General features: G+C 29.9%; 2 protein-coding genes across 2 annotated transcripts in view; one reads left to right on the plus strand and one right to left on the minus strand.

The window, feature by feature from the left end:
• Positions 1-24,087, minus strand: part of LOC125836181 (binding partner of ACD11 1-like) — a 167,264-nt gene that overhangs the window by 14,547 nt on the left and 128,630 nt on the right. The gene's annotated exons all lie outside the window — the stretch shown is intronic.
• LOC125836720 (NAP1-related protein 2-like) lies at positions 14,570-21,464 on the plus strand. Its single transcript, XM_049515935.1, has 10 exons — positions 14,570-14,814; positions 18,393-18,515; positions 18,619-18,669; positions 18,836-18,907; positions 19,047-19,160; positions 19,265-19,326; positions 19,688-19,748; positions 19,986-20,042; positions 20,139-20,261; positions 21,417-21,464. The coding sequence occupies exons 1-10, from the start codon at positions 14,695-14,697 to the stop codon at positions 21,462-21,464; spliced, it is 831 nt and encodes a 276-aa protein (XP_049371892.1). The 5' UTR covers positions 14,570-14,694.

Below are 24,087 nucleotides of genomic sequence, written 5' to 3' on the forward strand. Positions count from 1 at the left end.
TCAATTCAACTAGTTGATGATCAGTATAACTTAATTGAATAGCAAGTGAAGTGGGAAGAACAAGTAGTAGACAATTAATTAAGAGTAGTTAGAGGAGGAGCTAGGTAATAATAATGAAACTATATAGTAGTAATAAATTTTAAAGGACCACAAATTAAACAGCAACGAAATGAGAGAGAAAGAGAGAGTGTGTGATGGTAAGTATACATAATAGGAAAAACATAGAAAGTGATGTTGGATGTGAAGAAGACAATTGCAAGGAAAAAGTAGCCCAAAAAACCTTCTTGTTTTGTCACTGCACCTACTTTTCTACCTCATCCATCAACTACCATTATACAGTTATTCAATCTGGTATTCTACTTTTTCAAATTCAAATTAAAACAAGAGGTGAACCGCTTTTTCATATTCAAGGCTTGAACCTAAGATCATGTGTGTTTAACGCAAGAGCAACCTCATCATAGGAATTCAAACTTAGGCGTCGTGTAAGTTTTGATCATATCCTTATCACTACATTACAAGTCTCTATTGATTTTAAGGGTATATCTATCGGTATAAATGCAAGATTTGACCTATATTTATATTGTAATTTTCCAACAAAGCATATTCAAATGACATGCTCACACCACCGTAGCTCCGCCATGTATATAGTATATAAGAAAATATACATATTTAGAAAATCTAGAGAGATCATCTTTATTGCTTCTTAAAGAATGCATCAAGTTAGTGATAATAAATAGACACATTAATAAAGAGTGTTAAAGTCTTTATCAGCATTAGTTAAGTGTCATTCGATCCAATGTCGCTAAAGGCTTTAGGGACATATACAAAGAGTGCTAATTGCCGCTAAAAATGCGCGGCAATTGAGCTATTGCCGTTAATTAATTGCTGCTAAAAATTATTTTTATGGTAGTGTATCTCAGTCCAGCCTGATGCAACCTATTACTATTTGAACTCAAAATAAAGAGGCGCCGACGCTCTCCCTTTACAATGGACGAATATAACTCTACATCTACAATAAATATATATATAGATTTATTTTTAGATCTTGGTTTAATATCATAGATCTTGATCAGGAAAAGTTTGCATTAAATTTATTAAATTATTTTTTACGATAGAAAGATCACTTAACTTTAATCAACTATCGTGACATTCAATAAACTATTTTTAGTAATTAATCAAAAAGTCACTCTATTTGGTTTAAGTATTACATGAAGTTATAAGGAGAAAATAAAAGAGATATTTTATATGGATCCGGCTCTTCTTCATTTTCCTTCCCTCCATTTTCCCCAAGTTCTTGCTTGGATGTGAGACACATGGCATAGGTAAAAATTGATGGTTAAGATTTAATTGAATAAAAATAAGATTTTAATTATGATTTAGATAATTAATATTTCATAAGAAAAATGACAATACCACAATCATAACAATATATTATCTTGTCCATAAATGTATTATTAAAAAAAAAAAATCTAATCGTTTTCTTACTAGCATTATCTTCTGTTTTTGTCCATAAATATATTATAAAATAATGTCTCTTTTTCTAATTATTTTTTCCCTGCGAGTATTTTTTCTATTAATTATATGTAAACTAATTTCAAAGAGAAAGTTCAAATTAAAGTTGTTATCTAAGACTAACTCTTTTAAAAACAAAAAAACAAATGGAAGATAAATACTCGTAGGAAAATTAGAAAAGAGTAAAGTTTTTATAATATATTTATGGACAAGCTATTATATTGTTATGACTTATGATTATGGTATTATTATTTTTCTTATGAAATATTAATTATCTAAATCATAATTAGAATCTTATTTTAATTAATTAAATCTTAGCCATTAATTTTTATTTATGCCATGTGTCTCACATTCAAGCAAGAACTTGGGGAAAATGGAGGGAAGAAAAATGGAGAGGAGACGAATCCATTTTATATGATGCTTATGCAAAGTAATATTGAATGACTTTTTTATTTAAATAAAATATTGACTTTTTGTGATACTTAGTTAGGCAAAGTTGAGCAATTTTGTTTGTACAAAAATAGTTTAATGACTTCCTATGATACTATTATTAGGTAAAGTGAAGTGACTTTTTGTTATAAAAAATAAATTAGTGCTTTGATTTATTAAAATAAAAGTTTGACGACCATTCATGAAAATAATCTCCTAAAATATCTTACATGTACGAATAGATATATATAGAGAGAGATTTGACATAAAACTTTTAGGGAAACAATTATAAATGAATTATAAAAAACAAATTGATACGAAATAATATGTGTATGAGAAAAACTATTAAAACTTTATCAAATAAATATTATATTATGAACCCACCATATTAATTGTATAAATCTTAAATATGTTTCGTATGCATATAGAAGGAGGACCGGGACCGGGGGCCAGGCAAAGACGTTTTGTTTGAGGCCTAAACCTGATTTAAAATTGGTGTTTTGTATGTGTTTTCAACGTTTGATTTGATTTCAAGTGGGCTGAATTGTGTTTGTTATTGTACTAACAACATGTCCCTTCTTCTGCATATATATGTCTCCATGTACAATACCATGTGATTGCTTTTCTATCATCGTCCCCTTATACAACTTTAAATAAAGTTGGATTCAAAATTTAATCAATTTTAAAATTCTTAGTATTGTATCTATAGTATGTTTAAATTTATGAATTGATTATAGTCAGTTTGATAATGATTGAGTCATCTTACTTCTTCGAGACCAAATAAAAAATTCCTTAAAAATGATACAAAATGAATTTTGTTCTACGATGAGAAGCAATTAAGCGTGTTATATCTGTCAATTGTCATTTAGTTGATAAATCCGTCAGAATTGAGGTTCCACAACCAATAGTTTCTAACATTGTATTTGAAGCAAATCAAACAACAAGCACCAACTTAACTTGAAGAGTGGTGATTTAATATGTCTATCGATGACTCATTTCTTGGTACATCACATTTATTCATTTATGACGATATTAATATTCTTGAAATTTTAGACTAATCATTGTAATTTTAATATATATTTTGCGGGCATCAAAAGTACACAAAATTCAATCCGCTCCTGTGAGACATTCTCATATATAGTAACCTATGTACACTGCAAATATTAATTTTCTTACGGTGTTAGTATAAGTAATAATTTATAGGTAGTTTGAGAGAGCAAAAATTAATTTATATTATAGTCTATAGGTGTATTGATGTCACGACAGTTACTAATAATGCATGAGTGATGAGTGTGGTACCAGAAAACAGAGACGTGTCAATTGTCATTAATTAATGCTAATTACAGCTAAACCAAACCAATTTTATCTTTGCTCAAAAATTAATATCTAAGCATTCGCGTACGAGTATGATTAATTTAGATTCATGTCATATATTGAAAGAATGCTTTCTATAAAAAGAAAATTTATATTCAAAACTCAAACAATTTTATCCGCTACATCAAATTCATTGATAGTACGTACATTTGACGAGTTTTATATTTTCCTTTGACACATATATATATATACACACATTATTTTCACATAAAACTTGCTTATTGACTATGTTTACATCTAATTCATGGATATTTTCCTATACGTACTTATTACTTGATCGTAATTAAGTGACATGCATTCTAACTTAATTCTTTAACCACTACATACCGCTAAATTGCATGACTTGATATATATAAACAGCAACGGCATGTTAATATTTGAGTAAAATAAAAAAAATACATATTTTGAACTAGTTTTTTTAAAAAAAGTTTAAAAGATACTTTAAAAAAAATTCTCAAGTATGTACTCCATTTGTCCAACAATACTTGTTCACTAGACTTTACATACTTCTTAAGAAACTATAAATAGAAGAGTAATTTTATTGTATCATCCTTTGAATATAATAAATACAATGTCTTGAAAAATGTAATAAGAAAATAATTATAATTAATTATAAGAGTAAATTAGGAACTAAGTATAAAATGTACATTGATTTCATAAAGTAAATAAGTATTGTTGAACATCTCAAAATAATATAATGGACAACTATTGTTGGACGAATGAAGTAATATTTACCGTAGTAAATAATTAATCAAGTGTACTTATGGAGTACGCGGCATTGACTTATGGTCCTTTATTCGCCCCTATTTGAGATTTAATTAGTTGTTAGTGACAATTCATGTCTAATTAATGTGCTAAAAGGGACAAGGCATCTTACTTGATTAAGGAGGATCTTTCACAAAATATTTTTGTAATTAAGTTGGAAGATTAGGGATTGAGTGTGACTGGTGGCCAACAAAAATTTACAAATCAAAGCTAAATTATATAATAATTAATCATAAATAAATAATACTAGCTACTTGTTTTGAGTAAATAATTTTCTCGAATGTACATTTACTGTTATCTCCTGTATTCAAGTTATTAAAACAGAAATAAGAAAGATGAAATAGACAGAAAATAAATAATTCGAGTCCACAGAATTCACTGTGTATCCTTAGAGAATTTAATCCTCTCAAGTACCCGAGGTTGTAGATTAATTCCTCCCAAGATAAAATGGATTAACTATTAAAGAAGTAGCGGTATCTCAAACTTCAATAATTTGCGAACTAAAAAAAACAACAACGAGAGCACAAACAGACTCAGTCGATCGACAATTTGATTTGTAATAAAATGTAGGCAGAAGAGAGAAATTTTCAGTGTTTGAAAAATGAGAGAAATTTCTCTATTTATAGTCAACTGCAGCAAGGAACGCATCTATTCAGACAAGAGTGTGAACACATTTGTTCAGACATGTCTTTCCAGAACGTTTGTGCCTTTTGGGAAAAGAAGTGTATGTTCGCAAGGAACATCCCTTCTGAGCAACTTTACTGTTACGCGAAATTTCAAACAATTATGTTGCGCGAAATTAATTCTGTTAATTAATTAATTAACATTCTGATTTAATGAGATTGATTACATAAATTTTGTCTAAAAAATTATCAATCAATTGCTAAAGTACTCGAGGCTGAGCAAGCGACGACGATGGCACAAGGGGCACTTTCTACTTAACTCTTTAACGGGCCGTTTGGTACAAGGATTAATAATGCAGGGATTAGTAATGCTGGGATTAGTAATGCAGAGATTATTTTTACCAAGTGTTTGGTTCATTGTTTCCCACCTCATTTTGTGCTTGGATTAAAACTTTATAAAAAAACTTTTTCCAATTATACCCTTGAATTATTATGTAAGTGGGTGGGTAAATAATTGTCGGACAATATTATTTTCTGTGGCCTTCTATCTATTTATGAGAAGAACAATTTTGTTGTCATGTTTGCCTTTTTTTCACTTAAATTATTTGAGGATAAATAATTGTCATCTTAGTAAATTGATCACTTACAAAATGTCAATTTTCAATTTAAAAAAACATAAACTATCAACTTTTAAAATTGAAAAGACGGTAAACAATAGTAAAATTGATTAAATCATCCACAGTTACACATAACAATTGCAAGTTGTAATTTTAATATGTATTCAATTTTATAAATTGTTCAAAATACAAATAATTAGAAACCCGCTCAAACATATATATATATATATATATATATATATATATATATATATATATATCAACAAATTATACCTTCAATTAAGATCACAAACTTCATGTTGTGATATATTTGCCTTTTTAATTAGTTAATGTTAAACAAATCACATCTCAAATATTGTATTAATTTGTATTGGATTTATTTAGTAACAAACAACTCTCTCTAAATAATTTGTAAGTTAATTTATTTAAATAAATTTAGTAGTACAAATATAAAACATAAAATGAAGAAAATAAACAAAATAATTAAAATTATTTGAGGGATATTTTTGTCTTTACATAAACTTATCCCATGGTATTATATCCATATATTACTAATCCCTCCAAATGGAAGGTATTAGTAATAGTAATACATCCTATAATACCATATAGGAGGTATAACTAATCCATGGATTAATTATAGGCTTAATCCATCGATGACCCCTTAAAATTTGCACGAAATTTCATTTAGACACCTTAACTGGACGATGTTCATTTTAGACACCTTATGTTGGCTCCTATTGTGTCATTTTGACATTTTTTGCTTACTTGACTAAATAAGTATAATACACTCGTTGACCGCGCGTGAAAACCCTATTTAGTCAACTTTTTAATTTTTTCTTCTTCTTCATTTTAAGCCACCATTTTTGCAAACTTAAACATCCAACAATGGTTAATAAATATAGTTACAATAAGATGATAAAAAATAGTTTAGAAATTTAAGAATAGACCTATTTCGAGATTTAGTATTAAATTATTCATGGACCGTGTGTAAGGACGTGTGGGCACGGGGTATTTTTCTGCAAATGGGTAGCAGGGGTTGTTTGTGCAAGGTAGGGAGAAATCGTGGCGGGGGGGGGGGGGCGAGGGGGTATGAGTGGATTTTATTTTATTTTTGGGGTAAAATTTCATATGTTATTCATTCATTGGTCACTTTTTATTTTTATTCAAAATTCATTATTTAAGAATTGCTTTTGACACAAATGACAAGTGTCATCATTTAATTTGTCACTTTACACGTCATTTGCGAGTGTAACACACACACCTCATATAATTTTGTTGATTGAAAAAAAAGTATCGAAATGACACAATTGAACTCTACATGAGGTGTCTAGAATGAACATCGTCCAGTTGAGGTGTCCAAGTGAAACTTCGTGCTTTAAGGGGTCATCGATGGATTAGGCCTTAATTATATATAGACTCAATTTCCTAACAAACATAGTACTAAATAATACCATACATAATACATGGACTATTTGTTTTAATGCGGTCTACCAAACGACCCCTAAGAGTTAAAAAAAGTGTTTCCTAATATAAAGACAACTCTTTTTATTTCTTCTACCAATATGAGAGAAATGACTTTTCATTTTCAAAGACTTTTCATTTGAAATGACTTTTCATTTTCCCTCCAAATTGATTTTCCTACATTTCTCATTTTCTCATTTATTCTTATTTCACATTCGCACCTTGTTAAAATCCAACATTTACAACATTAGATAGATTTAACGTATTTAGAGGGTTCCAGAAAAATTTACTAACTTTTTTTCAAATCTTATAATTATATTGAGTTATTGTTTAGAATGAAAATGGTTTGTTGGTTTAGTAGAGAAAGTGAAACTCGACTATGTTTTGTTGCCCTTCTTTACAAGGGGTTCAAATCCCAGAGGACACCCTAATTAACTTATTTTTTGCTTTTCTTTTATAAAAAACACACAAGACTATGGTCTTTTAAAAAAAATAAATCATAAACTTTAAATTTTGAATTTGTTTAAAAAGGATGTAAATAGAAAAAGGCAACTTTTTCTCCAAAACATTTTGCAAAATATTGATCAAACATAAATTACTGTTTTAATATTGTCAAAAATGTATTCTAAATTGATTAGTCGAACAAAATCACTACTCCTCAAAAACCCTTTTTGACAAAAAAAAAAGGTATCAAAATACATAGATTGTAAAATTTTGATCAAATATATTCCGATCGCGCGGTAAAATGGGCATTCCTCCTAGTTTACGACATAAGCACGAGATGGTACTAGCAAGGTTCATGTCACATGCAATTTCGTCCTCCATGAACGACAAGATAATTAAGTGGTGTACTACTTATGTTATTTAGGTAAAAGATTTATTTATTTCGAAACAATGCACACACAAATAAATAATTCTATGATTTTGTCTACCACAGTCACATGTCCCAAACAGGTTTTAGGATCCCTACAAACCCCTCACCAAGATATTTGTGTCATAACCACACTAAAAATCCTACCTTTCTAATCATATTTTTTCTCTTATTTTATAACTCTAATTATAGACATTCATCAATAATTTTCTTATAGTTACGCATATTATAAGACATCAAGTTAGCTTTTTTCAATGGGAGAAATTAGTTTTGTAGGTCATTTATAAATAAGAAAATAATTTTATATTCTCTTTTATTCATTTTGTGAGTGGGCAGAAGATCTGAGTTTTTCATTAAAACCTGGTTAATAATCAACACCAAATAAATGAGAATTATTTTTAGCCTCTCGGTCTTTTCACAAAAAAATATCCACCTTTTAGTCCCTTATTTAAAAAGTAGACATTGTCCTATAATTTTTATAAGTGAAACTACGAAATGTAGTATTATAAGATTACGCTTATGAAATTTAAAATTAGGTGATTATTAACTTTTCAGAAATTGAATTGAAAAGTAATTAATAAACGCTATTTCTATATTAAAGTTTCATTACTACTCCTACTCCGAAAAATGTTTAAATAAACAAGAGCAACTTACATAAATGATTACATTTATAGGGTTATTGAAGTTTAATAGCTATAAGTATGTTATTTACTAAAAATGACTACATTTTATATGAATATCTAGCTGTATTTGTTTTTTTTTTTAATTATACAGTGATACAATTAGAATTATAGTGCATTAAATAAGGTAACTGAATCCCTTTAATTATGTCATGAAATTCTCAACTTCTCATTATTACATTAACAACTAATGATTACATAGTCAATGCGTATATACTCTTGGATTCCAATTACTTTTTTAATTTTTTTGGATACATTGTATTCAAATTTTCATTGTCGCTATTATTCTTGTTCAAGTGTAAAGGTATTTCACATAAATTTCTTTAGTTAAATTGATTTATTGTAATTGTGAATGAATCTTGTTTGTTTCGATTTCAAATACGCGAACTCCATGACAAGCATAACTGTATCCCTAAGATTGCGCTCAATACAACAGTGTTGATATATCAATACAATTGGACAATCTAGAAAAAAATGACAATGAACTATACTACAATATGATTATCCTAATGTATATGTATTTCACTCTATAAAAAAATAGATGTGTTGTATACGTATACATTCAAATCTATGTAATGCATTTATGTATCCAAATACACTTGTATTTTCAATTGGACAATCCATGAAAAAATAACAAGTATTCAAATGTATATGTATTCCACTGTGTTCAACATTCAAATACAATTATATGTGTAATCAAGAGAATAAAATGTATTCATGTATTTGATTACCTAGTCAATGCATATACTTTTGGATTTCAATTAATTTTAAAAAAATTGGATACATCGTACAAAAGTTTCATTGTCGTTATTGTTCTTGTTCAAGCATAGAGGTATTTCACATAAATTTCTTTATATAAATTGATTTATTGTAATTGTGAATGAATCTTGTTTGTTTCGATTTCAAATACGCAAACTCCATGACAAGCATAATTGTATCCCTAAGATTGCTCAATACAATTGTGTTAATAGATCAATACAATTGGACAATCTAGAAAAAAAAAATGACAATGAACTATACTACAATATAATTACCCAAATGTATATGCATTTCACTCTATAAAAAAAATAGATGTGTTGTATACGTATACATTCAAATCTATGTAATGTATTTATGTATCCAAATGCACTTGTATTTCCAATTGGACAATCCACAAAAAAATAACAAGTATTCAAATGTATATGTATTCCATTGTGTTCAACATTCAATTACAATTATATGTGTGTATCAAGAGAACGAAATGTATTCATGTATTACCTCATTTGTATCAAAGTGAATTTTTTTAAAAATAGATGTGTTGTATACGTATACATTCAAACCTATGTAATGTATTTATGTATCCAACGAAATTGTATATTTGAATGCTGGTGAAAATAACTTCTTCAAACAAAACCCACGAAAATCGAGAAGCATATACATGTATACAAATATAAATTTCATATAAACGAGAAAAAATGCAATTAGAAAATAGCAATGAAGATGAATCACAAAAATCGTTCCTACAATCATGCAAATGATCTTGAATTAGAAGAAAATTGGGAGGAAAATAGTAAAAAGAGACATTGATACATGTATATTGAAAGAGAAAAATATTGAATAAGGTAAGTTTGGGGAACATAACACCATAAAACGTGCATATTGCATTTGTTAGGTGTGTAGTGATATCTTTCCTATTTAATAATTATTTAAATACATATAATTTTTTTAAAAAAAAATTGACAATTCATGGTTAATTAAGTTTGCTAATTAATATGTAAGTATATCCAAAAAATGTAGCTATATACATCGAATATAAATTGATATTTGCTATATTCTGTAGTTGTTCACCATTAACTAAGTTAGAAATAGGAGCAATTTTGCTCTTTAATTATTTATAATTTCTTATTTTGGTTCTTATAATATATAAATTAAGCACATGCAATTTTTAATTGAATAACGAGTACTATGATTTTTTGTCCATTTACTTGAGAAATATATTTCATTCGGGCTATTTTAAGAATTATGTTAACCCTCATAGCACTATAAATTATTTAAGGTAACATATAGGCAATTAAATAATGTCATGATTAATAATTCATTTAATTTGAGAAGAGGATGAACTGAAAGTGTGTATTTCACTTAATTAAATGTTGTATATGGTTAGCAATATATTATAAGGATCAAAGTTGGAATTTATCAATATTAGGGAGAGACTAACAACGTGGTTACAGTCTCATGCTACTATTTTTAATTAGGTCTACACTAAATTCTAGCCAGTACTTTATGTTTTTTTTTTTTTAAAAAAAAAAGAAATTTGCATTTCTATTTTGCATTTGTTGATGGAAAGTTATCAATAGCTCGTAAAATTAATTAAGGTGTACATATAATGCTATATTATGATAATAAAAATAAATTAATCTTGTTACCTGCTAAATTTCACATGTCAAAAGCTAGCTTTAATAGCTCACATAAATTCATCACAGTTTTCAAATATATATCTCTGATCAGGATTTTTTTGTTAGGATTTTTAATAAAATGATATAATAGCGATCCATACTAGTTTAACATTTTTTTTCTTAGTACATTGGTCTAAACATTTCTATATTCTTAGATACAAGATAACATTTTGATTTATATGCAATATAATTTTGAGGTTTTGTATGAATCATTAAGGAAACGATTTCAATAAAATAATTTTACGTGATTCAGACCTTTGAATAGATGAAATATGAAATAAAAATTTAAATTAAAAAAAACAACAACTAATATTAGTAATAATGCCGATCGAGTATTCACTATTTAGGACAGTGAAATTTCAAAGGCCATTATTTATTGTTTTCACAATCAGTCTAGCTCTGCAATCCCTTCTTTAAAAATAGTGTATGAAAACAATAATATGTACTAACATATGTAGTAGTATATATAATATTTTATATAGTTATAAAACAACATAGGTACAAGTCAAACCATATTTTAATGGAAAAACTACATAAATGAGCCATAAAACCTAAAATAATTACAAGTTCATATTCAAATCCAAAGTAATTTCTAAAATACTCATTCTCTCATAAATAATTACAGCCCTTACCCTCATATACTAAATCAGTATAATATACTGTATTGGTATCATTAAAGCTGATAATTTCACTTAGCTGTTACTAAATCAGTATATATATACACTGTATTGGTATCATTATGGTTTCTAGTTCAGAAATTACTCATTAGTCAATGATACTATAATAATATATGTATATTGTTGTGATATCATTGAGGTTTCTTGTTCAGAAATTGCTCATTATATATATATATATATATATATATTATTTTTTTTATTTTTTATTTTTTTATTTTTTATTTTTTTATTTTTTATTTTTTTATTTTTTATTTTTACTATCTACATTGTTGCTTTTACAGGTGTTTGTTCTCAATTAAGACTCTATTCAGATTCATCATGTGCTGAATGTTTATGATCTAGAAATTTGCAAGCAAGTTTCCACGTTTCTTCAGTTGCTTCCAGTCTGTGAAGCTCAATGTCAAGGATTTTTTCCTTTAATGTTTTGGATTTGGAATCATTCCTAAGAATTCTATTTCATTTTTGTTTATTTCCGTCTTTTTTTGGCTTAGGATAATTCCATTTTTCAAACATATTTCTGAAAATTCTTTCAGGTGAGTTAAATGTTTTTGATATGTGTTAGAACATATTAATATATCATCTATATAAACGATTAAAAATTCCTTTTCGAAAAATATTTTGTCCATCTTTCTTTGAAAGATTTGAGGGGCATTTTTTAATCTGAAAGGCATTACTAACCATTCGTAGTGTCCATTAGGCATACTAAACGTTGTTAATGGGATAGATTCTTCCGCTAATTTTATTTGTCAAAATCCACTTTTATAGTTAAATTGTGAAAAATAAGGTTTTCCTTTGGCAAGGTTTGTAAGATTGTTTTTATTTGGGATAAAATATGAACAAAGGTGATACTGGAGGACCCCAAGGAAACTTTGTTAAAGGGGAAGGATCAAACACCTTAAAGGAAGAACAAGAACCAGAATATCATTCTGAAAGAAACTTTACACCTAAGGCAAAAAGAAATAAAGATTTTATGAGTCAATATATCATAATAACATTAAATCCAAATATATGCCAAACAGACTCCCAACATGAGACGCAGGTTCAACCCTATATATATATACATATATCATTAAGGTTTCTTGTTCAGAAATTACTCATTAGTCACTGATACTATAAGAGTATATATATATATATACTCATATAATATCATTGACTGAACAAGAAACCTTAATGATACCAATACAATATATACTGATTTAGTATCAATTAAGCGAAATTATGTACTTTAATGATAACAATATAATATGTGATAATGATTTAGTATATCAGATAAGCAAAATTAGTTAGGGATATATAGTGTAATTATTTAGTGGGATATAAATATAAAGGGTTATACATTTGTAATTATTTTGATTTTATGGGGTATTTGCTTAGTTTCCTATTTTAAATCCAACCATGGGCCTTATGGGTTAAAGACACTAGACCTTGATTTTTATGGATATCATGTAATTCGCTTAGGCCGAAATTGTATGGTCCATCAGGGATGCTACATTTAAGAGTGTTTGATAGAGTGAAAAGTTTTAAAAAGTTTTTTGTTGAATTTGTGATCTAAATAAATTATAAAAAAATCGTGGCTATAAATTTTTCATTAAAAATATAATTAAATTATTTCTAAATATAAAATATGTCCCTTTTGTTAACAAACTAAAAAGAAAAAGTGTTTTCTCGCTTTTACTTATTTTATTGGTAATTAGACTACAATAATAACATGTGTCATACCTAAAATCACGTGTGAATATGATAGCTTTGACATGGGTGACACATCTTCATAGTGGTGAAGTTTTTACCAGTAATTGAATTTTCAGGTATATTCATTTTTATACACACAAAAACTAATATGAAAATAATATTTTCTGTTCATTTTGTAAGTGATCAAAATATCTTAATTCAGGACGACGGAGGACAAGTGATATGGCACTAATGGGCAGTGTTGTTTAAGGATTTGCGTGTTGTACATAAGAATGTAACAAACTAACCTAAATTGAGGCAAATATCATGCCATCCTCACTGAAAAAGAATAGCAGAAACTTGCACGGCAGGACTTGTAACACATTTTTTAAACAGAAAAGCAGACTTGGTCAGGCCAAAAATTATGGACCTTTCTAGCAAGTCCAAACTAGAAACAACAAAATAACTTAACTAAAGAAAACTAGTAAATAGCATCCAGAGGCGTATTCAGAATTTTGAAAGAAGATAATTATTATAAAAAAAGTAAAAAAGGATAAATATACCTCCAAATTATCGTATATAATATGCATATATCCTTCGTCATACTTTTGGGACATTAGTGTCCATGCCGTTCAAAAACTAGAGCACATATCCCCTAGTTTTTAGACAACAGGGGCACCAATATTCCAAAAGCATGACGGAGGGTATCTGCATACCATTTACGATAGTTCGGGGGTATATTTGTCCCTTTTCCCGAAAAAAAATGGATCTAAGATATAAATTTGCCCTAATTGATCAGCTATAGGTTCAACTATAATTACACTTCGAGACATCTATATTTAAGTATTTATATAACACTGATATATACAATTTAGGAAGAGCACGTGAATCTGGTGATCCCCACCTAGATACGCTCCTGGTAGCATCTAATTCATCAAGATTTTTTCGTTGTCCTAAAGTATTTAAACTCAAAAATTCAACTTAAAGATTTTTATAAAAATGCTATAGTAATACCTCTATTTCTATAATAACCATACAATGACGCGTTTATTGCTCCAAAATGTTCACTAGTATGCCTACCACACTATTTCAATTGATCCACTTTCGTAATGAATTTTGATTATAATATAATTTTTGTCATATGATATTCAGAAAAAGTTACTACAATTGATAGTACTCATTTTTAAAATGTATTTTAGAAAAAATAAATTATTAAGTCATTTAGCTTAACTCAATTCTACAAAATTGGTCAAATGGACAATAAATAAGAGTACCAGTTTTACAAAATTAGTCAAATTGACAATAAATAAAAGTACACCATTTTTACAAAATTAGTCATATTGATGAACAGTGTCTTAATTTGGAACTATTATGACGTGGCAGTTACACATTAACAGGTGAAATTAACATACGAGGATGACAGAGAATGTTGTAAGACTTTAAGAGGAAAAAAAGAAATTAAATTTTTTGTATAGTTTGGTCTGTTTACAAATAAATTGATTGGAGCAAACACAGAAAATCACGCTTCTTTCTTCTTCAGCATTAGGGTTTAAGCAGATTCCTTCTAGGGTTTCTGAAAAAAATGGTGATTGACAATTCCAAGAAATTGAAGACAGCAGTTGAGGAAAACGCCCAACAAATTGATACTGGTGGTGTTTCCTCCATTGAGAAGCTTCAGGAAGTTCAAGATGAACTTGAAAAGGTTTAATCTTTAACACTTTTTGTAATGCATGTTGTGTTTTTTGTTTAAAATTTTGAGATTTTTCTATTAGTGTTTGATTGTGGAGTTTTAGTAGTTTTTCAACCCCTTTTGATATGATTCTGCATTATGAGAACTGTTGAAATTTATGTTTTCGATGCCATTTCACTTGTTTTAGAGAAAGAAAAGATTTTGTTTTAGGTTTCTGCTTTAATAAAACAGATTGGCCACTTGATTGATTGATCGATTGATTGTTCATTGCTTTTTAACTTAACTTTGTGTGCTATATTAGAGGATCATTCGTTTTTTGGGATTTACGATTAGGCTAGATTTTGTTGGAGATGTTGTAGAGTGAGTAGACAGCTTTAAGTGTAAACATGGGAGAAACATCTGAAGTTTGTGTGCTGTATTAAAGGATCATTCTGTTATCTTTTGGGATTGACGATTAGGTTAGATTTTGTTGGAGATGTTGTAGAGTGAGTAGACAGATTTAAGTGTAAAGAAGGGAGAAAATCTGAAGTTTGTGTGCTGTATTAGAGGATCATTTTTTTTTTTGGGATTTACGATTAGCTTAAGTTTTGTTGGAGATGTTGTAGAGTGAGTACAGCTTAAAGTGTAAAGAAGGGAGAAAATTTGAAGTTTGTTGATGGACAGAATTACCTAGTACGTGGGATGTAGCAGGTACAACAACAACAACATACCTAGTGTAATCCCGCAAGTGGGGATCTTGTGAAGGCAGAGAGGCTCTTCTCGAAAGACTCTAGGCTCAAGTAAAACAGTTCTAACTAGGTAATGAAAAGAAAATTCAGTAGTGAATAAGTCATGTTAAAAACAATAGAGAAAAGAATAGCCACAACAGTAGCAGGTATCCCTTGGAATTGGTCGAGATGCGTGGAAGATGGCTTGAATACCATGGTTATCAACAAAAAATAAGATAAAATTTGAAGTTTGTTACTCCTTTCGTCCTAAATTGGTTGTTGCTTTTTTGCTTCTCAAGATTCAAAGTATGTGAACTTTGATCAATTTTTTTAAAATGTGTGTTTTGATCATATTGACATGACAAGAATTGCAACTTATAGTACTTCCCATATAGTTTTTGAGTATCTAAATTTTAATTTTATGATATTGAGTTGATCTAGTCCACTTTAGCTTAAAAAGTTAATCCAATTGACTCTCTAAAAGGGAAAAGCGACACTTATTTTGGGATGGAGGGCGTATTAAATTCCTCTGTAATTGGAAATGATTAGTTGAACAATTGTCCTTTTGTTTTTTCTTAGCGTCGAAAATATATTTAGTGTAAGTCACAAAGGGAGAAGACAAGAAGCGTTTTATTGCTAGGGTACACTTGTTAACTTCTTAAGGTGACGTGATGGATTAAATGGAACAAAAGAAGGGCTGATGTTTAGTTCTAGATCTTTGAAGTTGGTTTTCTTAAACCAAATGGCAGCCTTTAAATATGGCTAGATTTTACACACTTCACCAGCAAAAGGGGATCCTTTCCAAAACATTAAGGCACTTAGGCACATAATCTCTGCTGCTAGCGCTCCTGAGTCCTGATTTAATTATGACGTGTCATTATTGATGGTGGTAGTATAAAAAGGAGTATAATAAATTGTCAGTCTCTTGCTAGAGATTACTATCAGTTCAAAAGATGGACCTTGGGCGTAACTCAACCCCAAAAGCTAGCTCATGAGATAACTTTACCCTAAACGACATAAAAAGACTACAATCCATACCGCCAACCAATGCGTTACTAACACTATCTGATTCTCCATGTATTTATATCTCCTTCTCCCCTAAATTTCTCTCTCGTCATTTATTCTTTTATTCCTTACCAAATTTTCTTGTCTCCTCTTCAATAACTCATAATCCCATCATCTCATAGAAATCTGTCAGATATCACTCATTATGGCTTGCTAGCTTCAATATTCAGCTAAACCACTGTTGGCCACACTCAAAGGGATCCTCTAATTTACAGTGCACTTTATATTCTTAGAGTTTGAATGAAACTTCCATATTAAATTTTGGCTATTTGGATTTCTGGAAACCATCACAAAGTATTAAGTGACTTCGAAATAAACATTGAATGTTGGATCACGGATAGATGAATTGCACAATAAGTCTATAAGAAAACGAAATAGAAAGTAACGTCTTTTCAGAAAGAAGAGGGAATCCATCTAGTGAATTAAAGGTGCGAAAAGCGAGCAAGTTTGACCCATTAACAATTAGCAAGACCAATTCATTTGTGCCAATTACTGTAGCCAGTCCGGCAGCTCAAGTCGTAACCTACTTTGATATGGAAAAGAACAGCGTAGTGTTTGGAAAATTTCTATAGGAAAAGTGTGAAGACTTATGATGGTAATAAATCATGTAATGAACTATGATTGCTAATAACTGATAAGTGGTCTGATTCTTTTCTATCTAAATCAGTTCAGTTTAGAGCTTATGGACATGATTGTTGATAATTGATGAATGGGATGCTTCATTGATTCATTTCCCTCTTTTATATGGGATAACTGAGAAATTCCTGAAGGCTAGCAGTTATGCTTTATTTTCCTATTGGACATTGACATAATTCTTGAGATCAATTAGTTTAAATTTAGGATTGAGATTTGAGACTTAGTTGATTGATGCAAGTCTGGAACTAAAATCATATAAGATTTTGTTTCGTGTGTCTGACATATTAGCATACTTTGACTTGGCCCTATTCTGTGATCCATTTAACACGTGCCCAACTTTGTGGTGTGTATAATTGCAAATTGAGATAGTTATTGTATATTTTTTTTGGTATATTTAATGAGATCTTTTCTGGTATATTATTTAGTATGTTTGCTTCAAGTCCAATGTTTTTTATGAGTCTTCTAGTTCTATCAAAGATTTGTATGGTAGATGAATTTAGAGAACTTCTACTGTTTGCTTTTTTATGTGTAATTCTAATTTATATAATATTGGACTGATATGAGCTCAGATGAAGCAATATGGACAATGAAGATTCATAAAGCTGACCCCAATTTCTTGGGATTGAGGCATAATAGTTGGTGTAATTTACATGTTATATTCCAGCATTTGGCTGTGGTTTTTTTGATCCCGACCTTCCAATGAAAAAGTTCTTTTGAAGTATCCAATGCTCACGTCATTGACTGATTGACATGTGCCAAACTTCTGAGTACATATACACATCTCTTTTGGCAAGTACATATTTTTGTGCTTTATGGATCACTGCAAAATGTGTTATCATGTCCATAAGGTGGCCTAACTGGAAAACACTTACTAACGATAATAAGCAGCCATAGCTGTTCACTTTAATTGGGTCTGGGCCTCTGGGGTAAGAACTTAGTTCATTCCCTGACAATTCACTTGAAGTATAGTTTTATCCAGTTCTTTTTAGCTCTATACCCATACACCTTCTTTGAGATTCTGCTTCCCTTGTGTGCTCAACATAATAGTATAAAAAAGTTACTGTCTCAACAAAACTGGTTCAAGTACCTATCAATTTGATGTTCTCAATTGCATCTAAATTTGTTTAGCAAATGCTGTTAATATCTTTTTATGACCTTCCATTTTTTATTTGCATTGTGCAGGTGAATGAACAAGCTAGTGAGGAGGTATTGGAAATTGAACAGAAGTATAATGAGATAAGGAGGCCTGTTTACGAGAAACGAAATGAGCTCATCAAATCAATTCCTGACTTTTGGGTGACTGCCGTAAGTCCAGTCAATATCTTTCCGGATTTCAATTAGCATCCCTGTAGTGGAAAATTGAGTGATAATGACAATTTTTATCTGTAATTAACTTTTGTCTATGCAGTTCTTGAGTCACCCTGCACTTGGTGAGCTTTTGAATGTGGAAGATCAGAAGGTGTGACATGTTATTCAACTTCACTTGTGTTAGAGGACTTCCTTCGGAATGTCTTAAATGTTTTGTGATATAGCCTTATTATAGTGCCTGTTGTTTAAATTGTTCTTAGATATATTATGTGAGGATGGTATCTTCTTTTCTTAACAATGTTCTTCCTTTGATTTAGATCTTCAAGTACTTAGATTCTCTTGATGTGGAGGATTTCAAGGACGTGACATCCGGCTATTCCCTTACTTTTGTAAGTTCTTTGTTTTTGAAAACACTCCTCCTTACTTGAAGGCTGTACTAAATATGCATCAACAGCTTATATCATCTCACAGTGTTTGCAACAAGTTGCTGCTGCTGACTTTCTATTTTTTTTTTCTTTCAACCTGCAGATATTCAAACCAAATCCTTATTTTGAAGATACAAAACTGGTCAAGACATATACATTCCTTGATGAAGGATCAACAAAGATAACTGGTACAGCTATTAAGTGGAAGGAAGGCATGGTAATGGCTACCTCTGTGTAACTTGTTATGTGTTAGAAGCCTCCTTTTCTTCTTCCTTGAGACCCCTTTTCCATGGAAACTTGATGAATAACTGTAATTTGAAGGGTGCGGCTTATGGTGGTAATCCTGAGATGAAAGGGAACAAGCGGCCAGCATCAGAAGACAGGTAATTGTTATTCACTTTCTCGAGTATATAACTGACCTTCTGGGATTGTTAATTCCATGCTTTGAGGTAGGAAGCTCCCTGATTTTGACAACAAAGTCTTGAGTAGTTACAAAGATTATTCAAGAAAAGATTTGGAAGGAAAATGAAAATCTGACCAAGGAAGGAAAATCTTATGTATTGATAATTTTTTATTTTTTAAAAAATTATTTTTATGTATTGATAATTGTTCCATACATTGCTTGTTTAAATTTCTAAAACGTTAGCATGTGTCTAATTTCTATTGATATGGTGAGAAGAAGTATCTGAGATCTTTTACTAACCGTATATTATATCATCAATAACCATATGCTGATGGATGCAGCTTTTTTAGTTGGTTTTCTGAGACTCAGCTGAAAGACATTGCGGATGGGCTTAGTGATGAGGTAATTGTTGTATCGGACTGCTTGAAATTATTTATTTTGTTGCATTCATTGCTAATCATTTGATGAGTTCATAATCATATGGCAACTTATGTAACGATTTATTGATGAAATAAATTATCTTTTGTCTTTTCTCTGATTTCCTTATCAGAAACTGAATACACTGTATAGTGCAACAAACATAAGCTTTTAAAAATCCAGTTTCTTTCAGATATTAAATATGTTTCCCTGTGACTGCAGGTGGGCGAGATAATTAAGGAGGACTTATGGCCTAATCCGCTGAAATATTTTAACAATGTAGTGACATTTTACCTTTTCTTTCAAGGTTATCTGATGTATTGTCCTTTCTTCTTCCCTTCTTCAATCTAAGAGAAATTTGTTCTTTGCTTGTAGGAAGCTGATGAAGAAGATTCTGATGGAGACGAGGACACGGACGAGGACGATGAAGATGAAGAGGTAAATATTGATGAGATTAGACCATCTTCTTTTTTGAAGTTGCTTGATTTGGACCTTCTGGTTTTATGCTATAAGATTTTCTGACCAACCTATTGGATCTTCTGATTATTTATGGTTAAATCACTTAAATGTACTGTGATGTTATTGCTGTCCTTTGGTCCGTTCCTATCTCACTGTTCCTTGTTAAAAGTAGAAACCTTTATTCGCATAATAGATGGTGCAAATGTCATGAAACAAACATCTAGAGATGCATAATTATCCCCTAAACATTTTAGTGTTTGAGTTGGCCAATTTGGATCTGAGCTTCTTTAGGCCTTGGATTTTCACAACTACTCTTGTGTCTTGACTCCAATGACAACCGTTCCCTTCAAGATGCTACAGCCAGAACCACACAACTTTAGTAATGGTAAATAGAAACTGATGCACTGTGGTGAATTCAGCTGTCTTGGATTGCTTTAGTAATCGATGGTCATAGTACCGTTCAATCTGCGATTAATTAAAGCCTTGGAAGGAACACAAGCACATACCAAAGAAAGTGGTGGGACATAGGTAACAGGTAATAAGAGGGCAAGCTGAGGCATTAGGGGAAGACATCTACACTTTTCAAGTGTAGTTTATAGCCTTATGCTTCCAGGACAGAGAATTGACATTATTCTTAAACACATGTATTCATCTTTTACCACTAGACACCACTTGAAAGGAGGGGATTTCAGGGTAAATTGGGACAAAAACGTCTTGGAGTCCCATATATGTGGTCCAACCTTCCATAGAAGTAAAAAGGCTCCAAGCTACAAAATTGCATTTGCAATACCTAATTGTTTATTTGTATGACTTCTCCTGAGGAAAGGTGACTTTACCTTACCGGAAACTAGCTCATTACTTCCCGTCATGTGTAGATGAAATATGAATTTTAGGTGTGCTGAATTGCTAGAAAGTTGCCACTCATGTCATGTATGTGTATCATACACAAAGGAGTTATATTATCCAGACAACAGTCAAATTAGTGAAATACATCTATAATTACGTCTAATATTTGCAAAATCTGTCTTGAAGGCTTTATGTAATTTATATATCTGAGATTGAAAATGAATTACCTAAATGCTTATCTCATTCCTTTTGGTATACATGCTTTTAATTGATAATTTGAAAATGCGCTGACATTTGAAGTTTGGTTATAACATCTTATATAATGGGTCTTTTATTCCTCTCTATCAGGATAACGACGACGACGATGATGATGAGGCAGATGAGGATGATGGCTGAACTCACCCTTAGCTCTTTAATTTATCCCTTCTTCTAAGCTTTGCTCAAATTAATGTCAAATATAACGTTAAAACTTGTTGCATAATCAAACTCATAGGTAGCTTTGCCATCTGATTAGACAGTTTAAAAAAAAAAAAAAACTATTTCGTAGCTAGCCAACTGCTGGTGGATTTACCTGGGACGGATATAGTAGATGCCTTTTACTACACCAAAACTCTTCAATCCTGGCCTCATTTGATTGGCAAGTTGCGCTTTTCTTTAGGTTTAAGATGAATCTAGGAGCTTTTGAGTTGCTCATTATATAGAGTTGTGCACAGGTTTAACTGTTAATCAAAGAAGACTTTCGCCGTATTCTCAAGCCTGGTGGCTTGGCTGATTGCTATCCATGTAGCCTGATTTTGTTCTCCTCTCTGTTAGAGAATGAATACCTGCCTCTGCTGTAGTTGGGGCCTCGAGAACTACAACTTTTCTTCACAGAAGCTATACGTTGTCGATCAAGTGCTAATCCTTTGGGTCTGTCAGGTTAATGTTTGCTCTTTGATCAGTGATTTATCGGGTCATTAAATTCAGGAAAAAGCTCTCATCCTGATATTTGATTGAGTGATAAGACCCTATATGTTGATCTTGTAATTATTTTTTATTTGGGGTAGGGGATTATAATATGAGAAATCGAACCTCACCAACTAGGTGGGAGTTCGGGTAGGAGGTAGCCAACCAACTAAGCTACTAAAATCCTCTATACATTGATTATAAAGACTGTTTGGTTTAAAAATCTTCAGCAACGTTTATCATCACAACAAAGAAGACTAAAGCTGTTTGATAAAGAAAAAATGATTTTAGTTTTGTAAAATCAAATCTGTACAAAAGTTGGCTTTTACGATGACCTCAGAAAATTTGTTGTTTAAAAATTATTTGAAATATTTTCAACATTTACTTAAAGTTTCAACAGCTAATTGTCAGAACCGACCAATTAATGAACGAAATAGCATATAAAATTTTAAGAAAATAATAATGCATATTTTCGTACATATTGTGTTTTATATATAAATTGTGGTGATTGAGTTTATGTGCGTGTAACTCAATTAATTTTATATACAATTAACTTCATCGTGGACAAATAGAATGAATCACGTTAAGTAAAAAATAAAATACTTGAGGATACATAAATGACTAATATATTCTTCAAATTAACTTGGTTTGATGTATACATAAATGAAAAAAAAAAAACCATTTCATGTTTTACACCATTAACACTAATTACATAAAGCATTTTGTCTCAACTAAATTACTAGCCTCTCAATTGAGTAATGTAGAAAGTACTTATTCAGCCATTCATTTTTACTAGTCAATTTTAACATATTAAAACACAAACATATTTTTCATGCTTTATTTTTAATATTAATTATTTATTTCCAAATTGTTTTTCAAGATTCAAAAGAAGCATGAATTGATGACATTTTCCTTTTGACAGACTCTGTGTTTTATAGACTTCAAATTGATCTATTTTACCAACCAAATGAGAAACTAAAAGGTGAATAAAATAAATTCCACAAAAGGGATATACATGTGCGGTGTGCCATACAAAAGAAAGCACAACTGCAACAACAATTGTTGTGGTGAAGTAGTAATAAATACTCCTTCATTTTTAATTAAGATGTTTTGGGTTTGAGTCCCTATGATACGAAATTGCCTTTATTAGGGAGCGTTTTCACTCTAATATGAGATTTTTCAGTGTAAATTTAAATGCAGTTGATGTGAATATCGAACACCGAGTGAGAAATCAAAAAAAAGAAAGTACAACTGCTAGTATAATAAGATAAGATGCTGTTTGGTTTGAAGACAACTGTGACGAGGTTAGTATTTTTGGATTAGTTTTTTCTGATATTATTTTTCGATTAATTATATTGTTTGGTTTATTGTGTTAGAAATAAGATGCATCGCATATTTTTTAAGAAAAATAGTTTGACTTGACATAAAGTTTAAATTGTTACTGAATATGTAAATATGTTATTCTTTATAAAATTGATTAAAAAGAAAAGTGAATCATAAAATTTAGAATAGAAGAAATAATTGATACTAAACATTTGAGTTTACTTTTATATTTTCTCGATCAGATTATTTTTAATTAAAATGAAGTATTTTGAACATGAATAGTATATATATTATGATAATATATTTATATTAATTATTAAATGGCATGCAAAGTAAAAGTAAACTAACGTAATTTTCATTATTATGTGATTTAATGAAGTAAAACACATGTTAATTAATTAAGGTTAAGTAAAATGAACTATAAAATTTAAACACATGGCATGCATGTATTGGATTGGTGTATACACCCGGTGCGGATAAGTTTTACTCTTTATTACTCCATCTATTCATTTTTATTGGTTTATTATTTTTAAAATAGATTTTTTTTACTTGTCATTTTATATATTAGAAAAAAATAATATTTTTTTTCATATTTTATTCTTAGCATTAATTTTTTTTAAAAATAAATTCAATACTTAATATTTTTAAACATCAATTTATAGTAGTAACGTAGTAAAATAGTTTTTTTGTTTCTCATGCGGTGTGCGAAGTGCACATTGGAACATCAACATATTAAGTGAATTATTGAGAC

This window comes from Solanum verrucosum, unplaced genomic scaffold (genome assembly GCF_900185275.1).
Source record: "Solanum verrucosum unplaced genomic scaffold, falcon-dt-bn FXZP01000278.1, whole genome shotgun sequence".
Classification (NCBI taxonomy): domain Eukaryota; kingdom Viridiplantae; phylum Streptophyta; class Magnoliopsida; order Solanales; family Solanaceae; genus Solanum; species Solanum verrucosum.

Bases quoted from the DNA above. Each gene is read 5' to 3' on its own strand.
- LOC125836720 (XM_049515935.1), top strand. From the start codon at position 14,695: ATGGTGATTGACAATTCCAAGAAATTGAAGACAGCAGTTGAGGAAAAC. The intron at 18,670-18,835 runs GTGTGACATGTT...CCTTTGATTTAG, and splicing joins TGAATGTGGAAGATCAGAAG to ATCTTCAAGTACTTAGATTC. The intron at 19,749-19,985 runs GTAATTGTTGTA...CTGTGACTGCAG, and splicing joins CGGATGGGCTTAGTGATGAG to GTGGGCGAGATAATTAAGGA.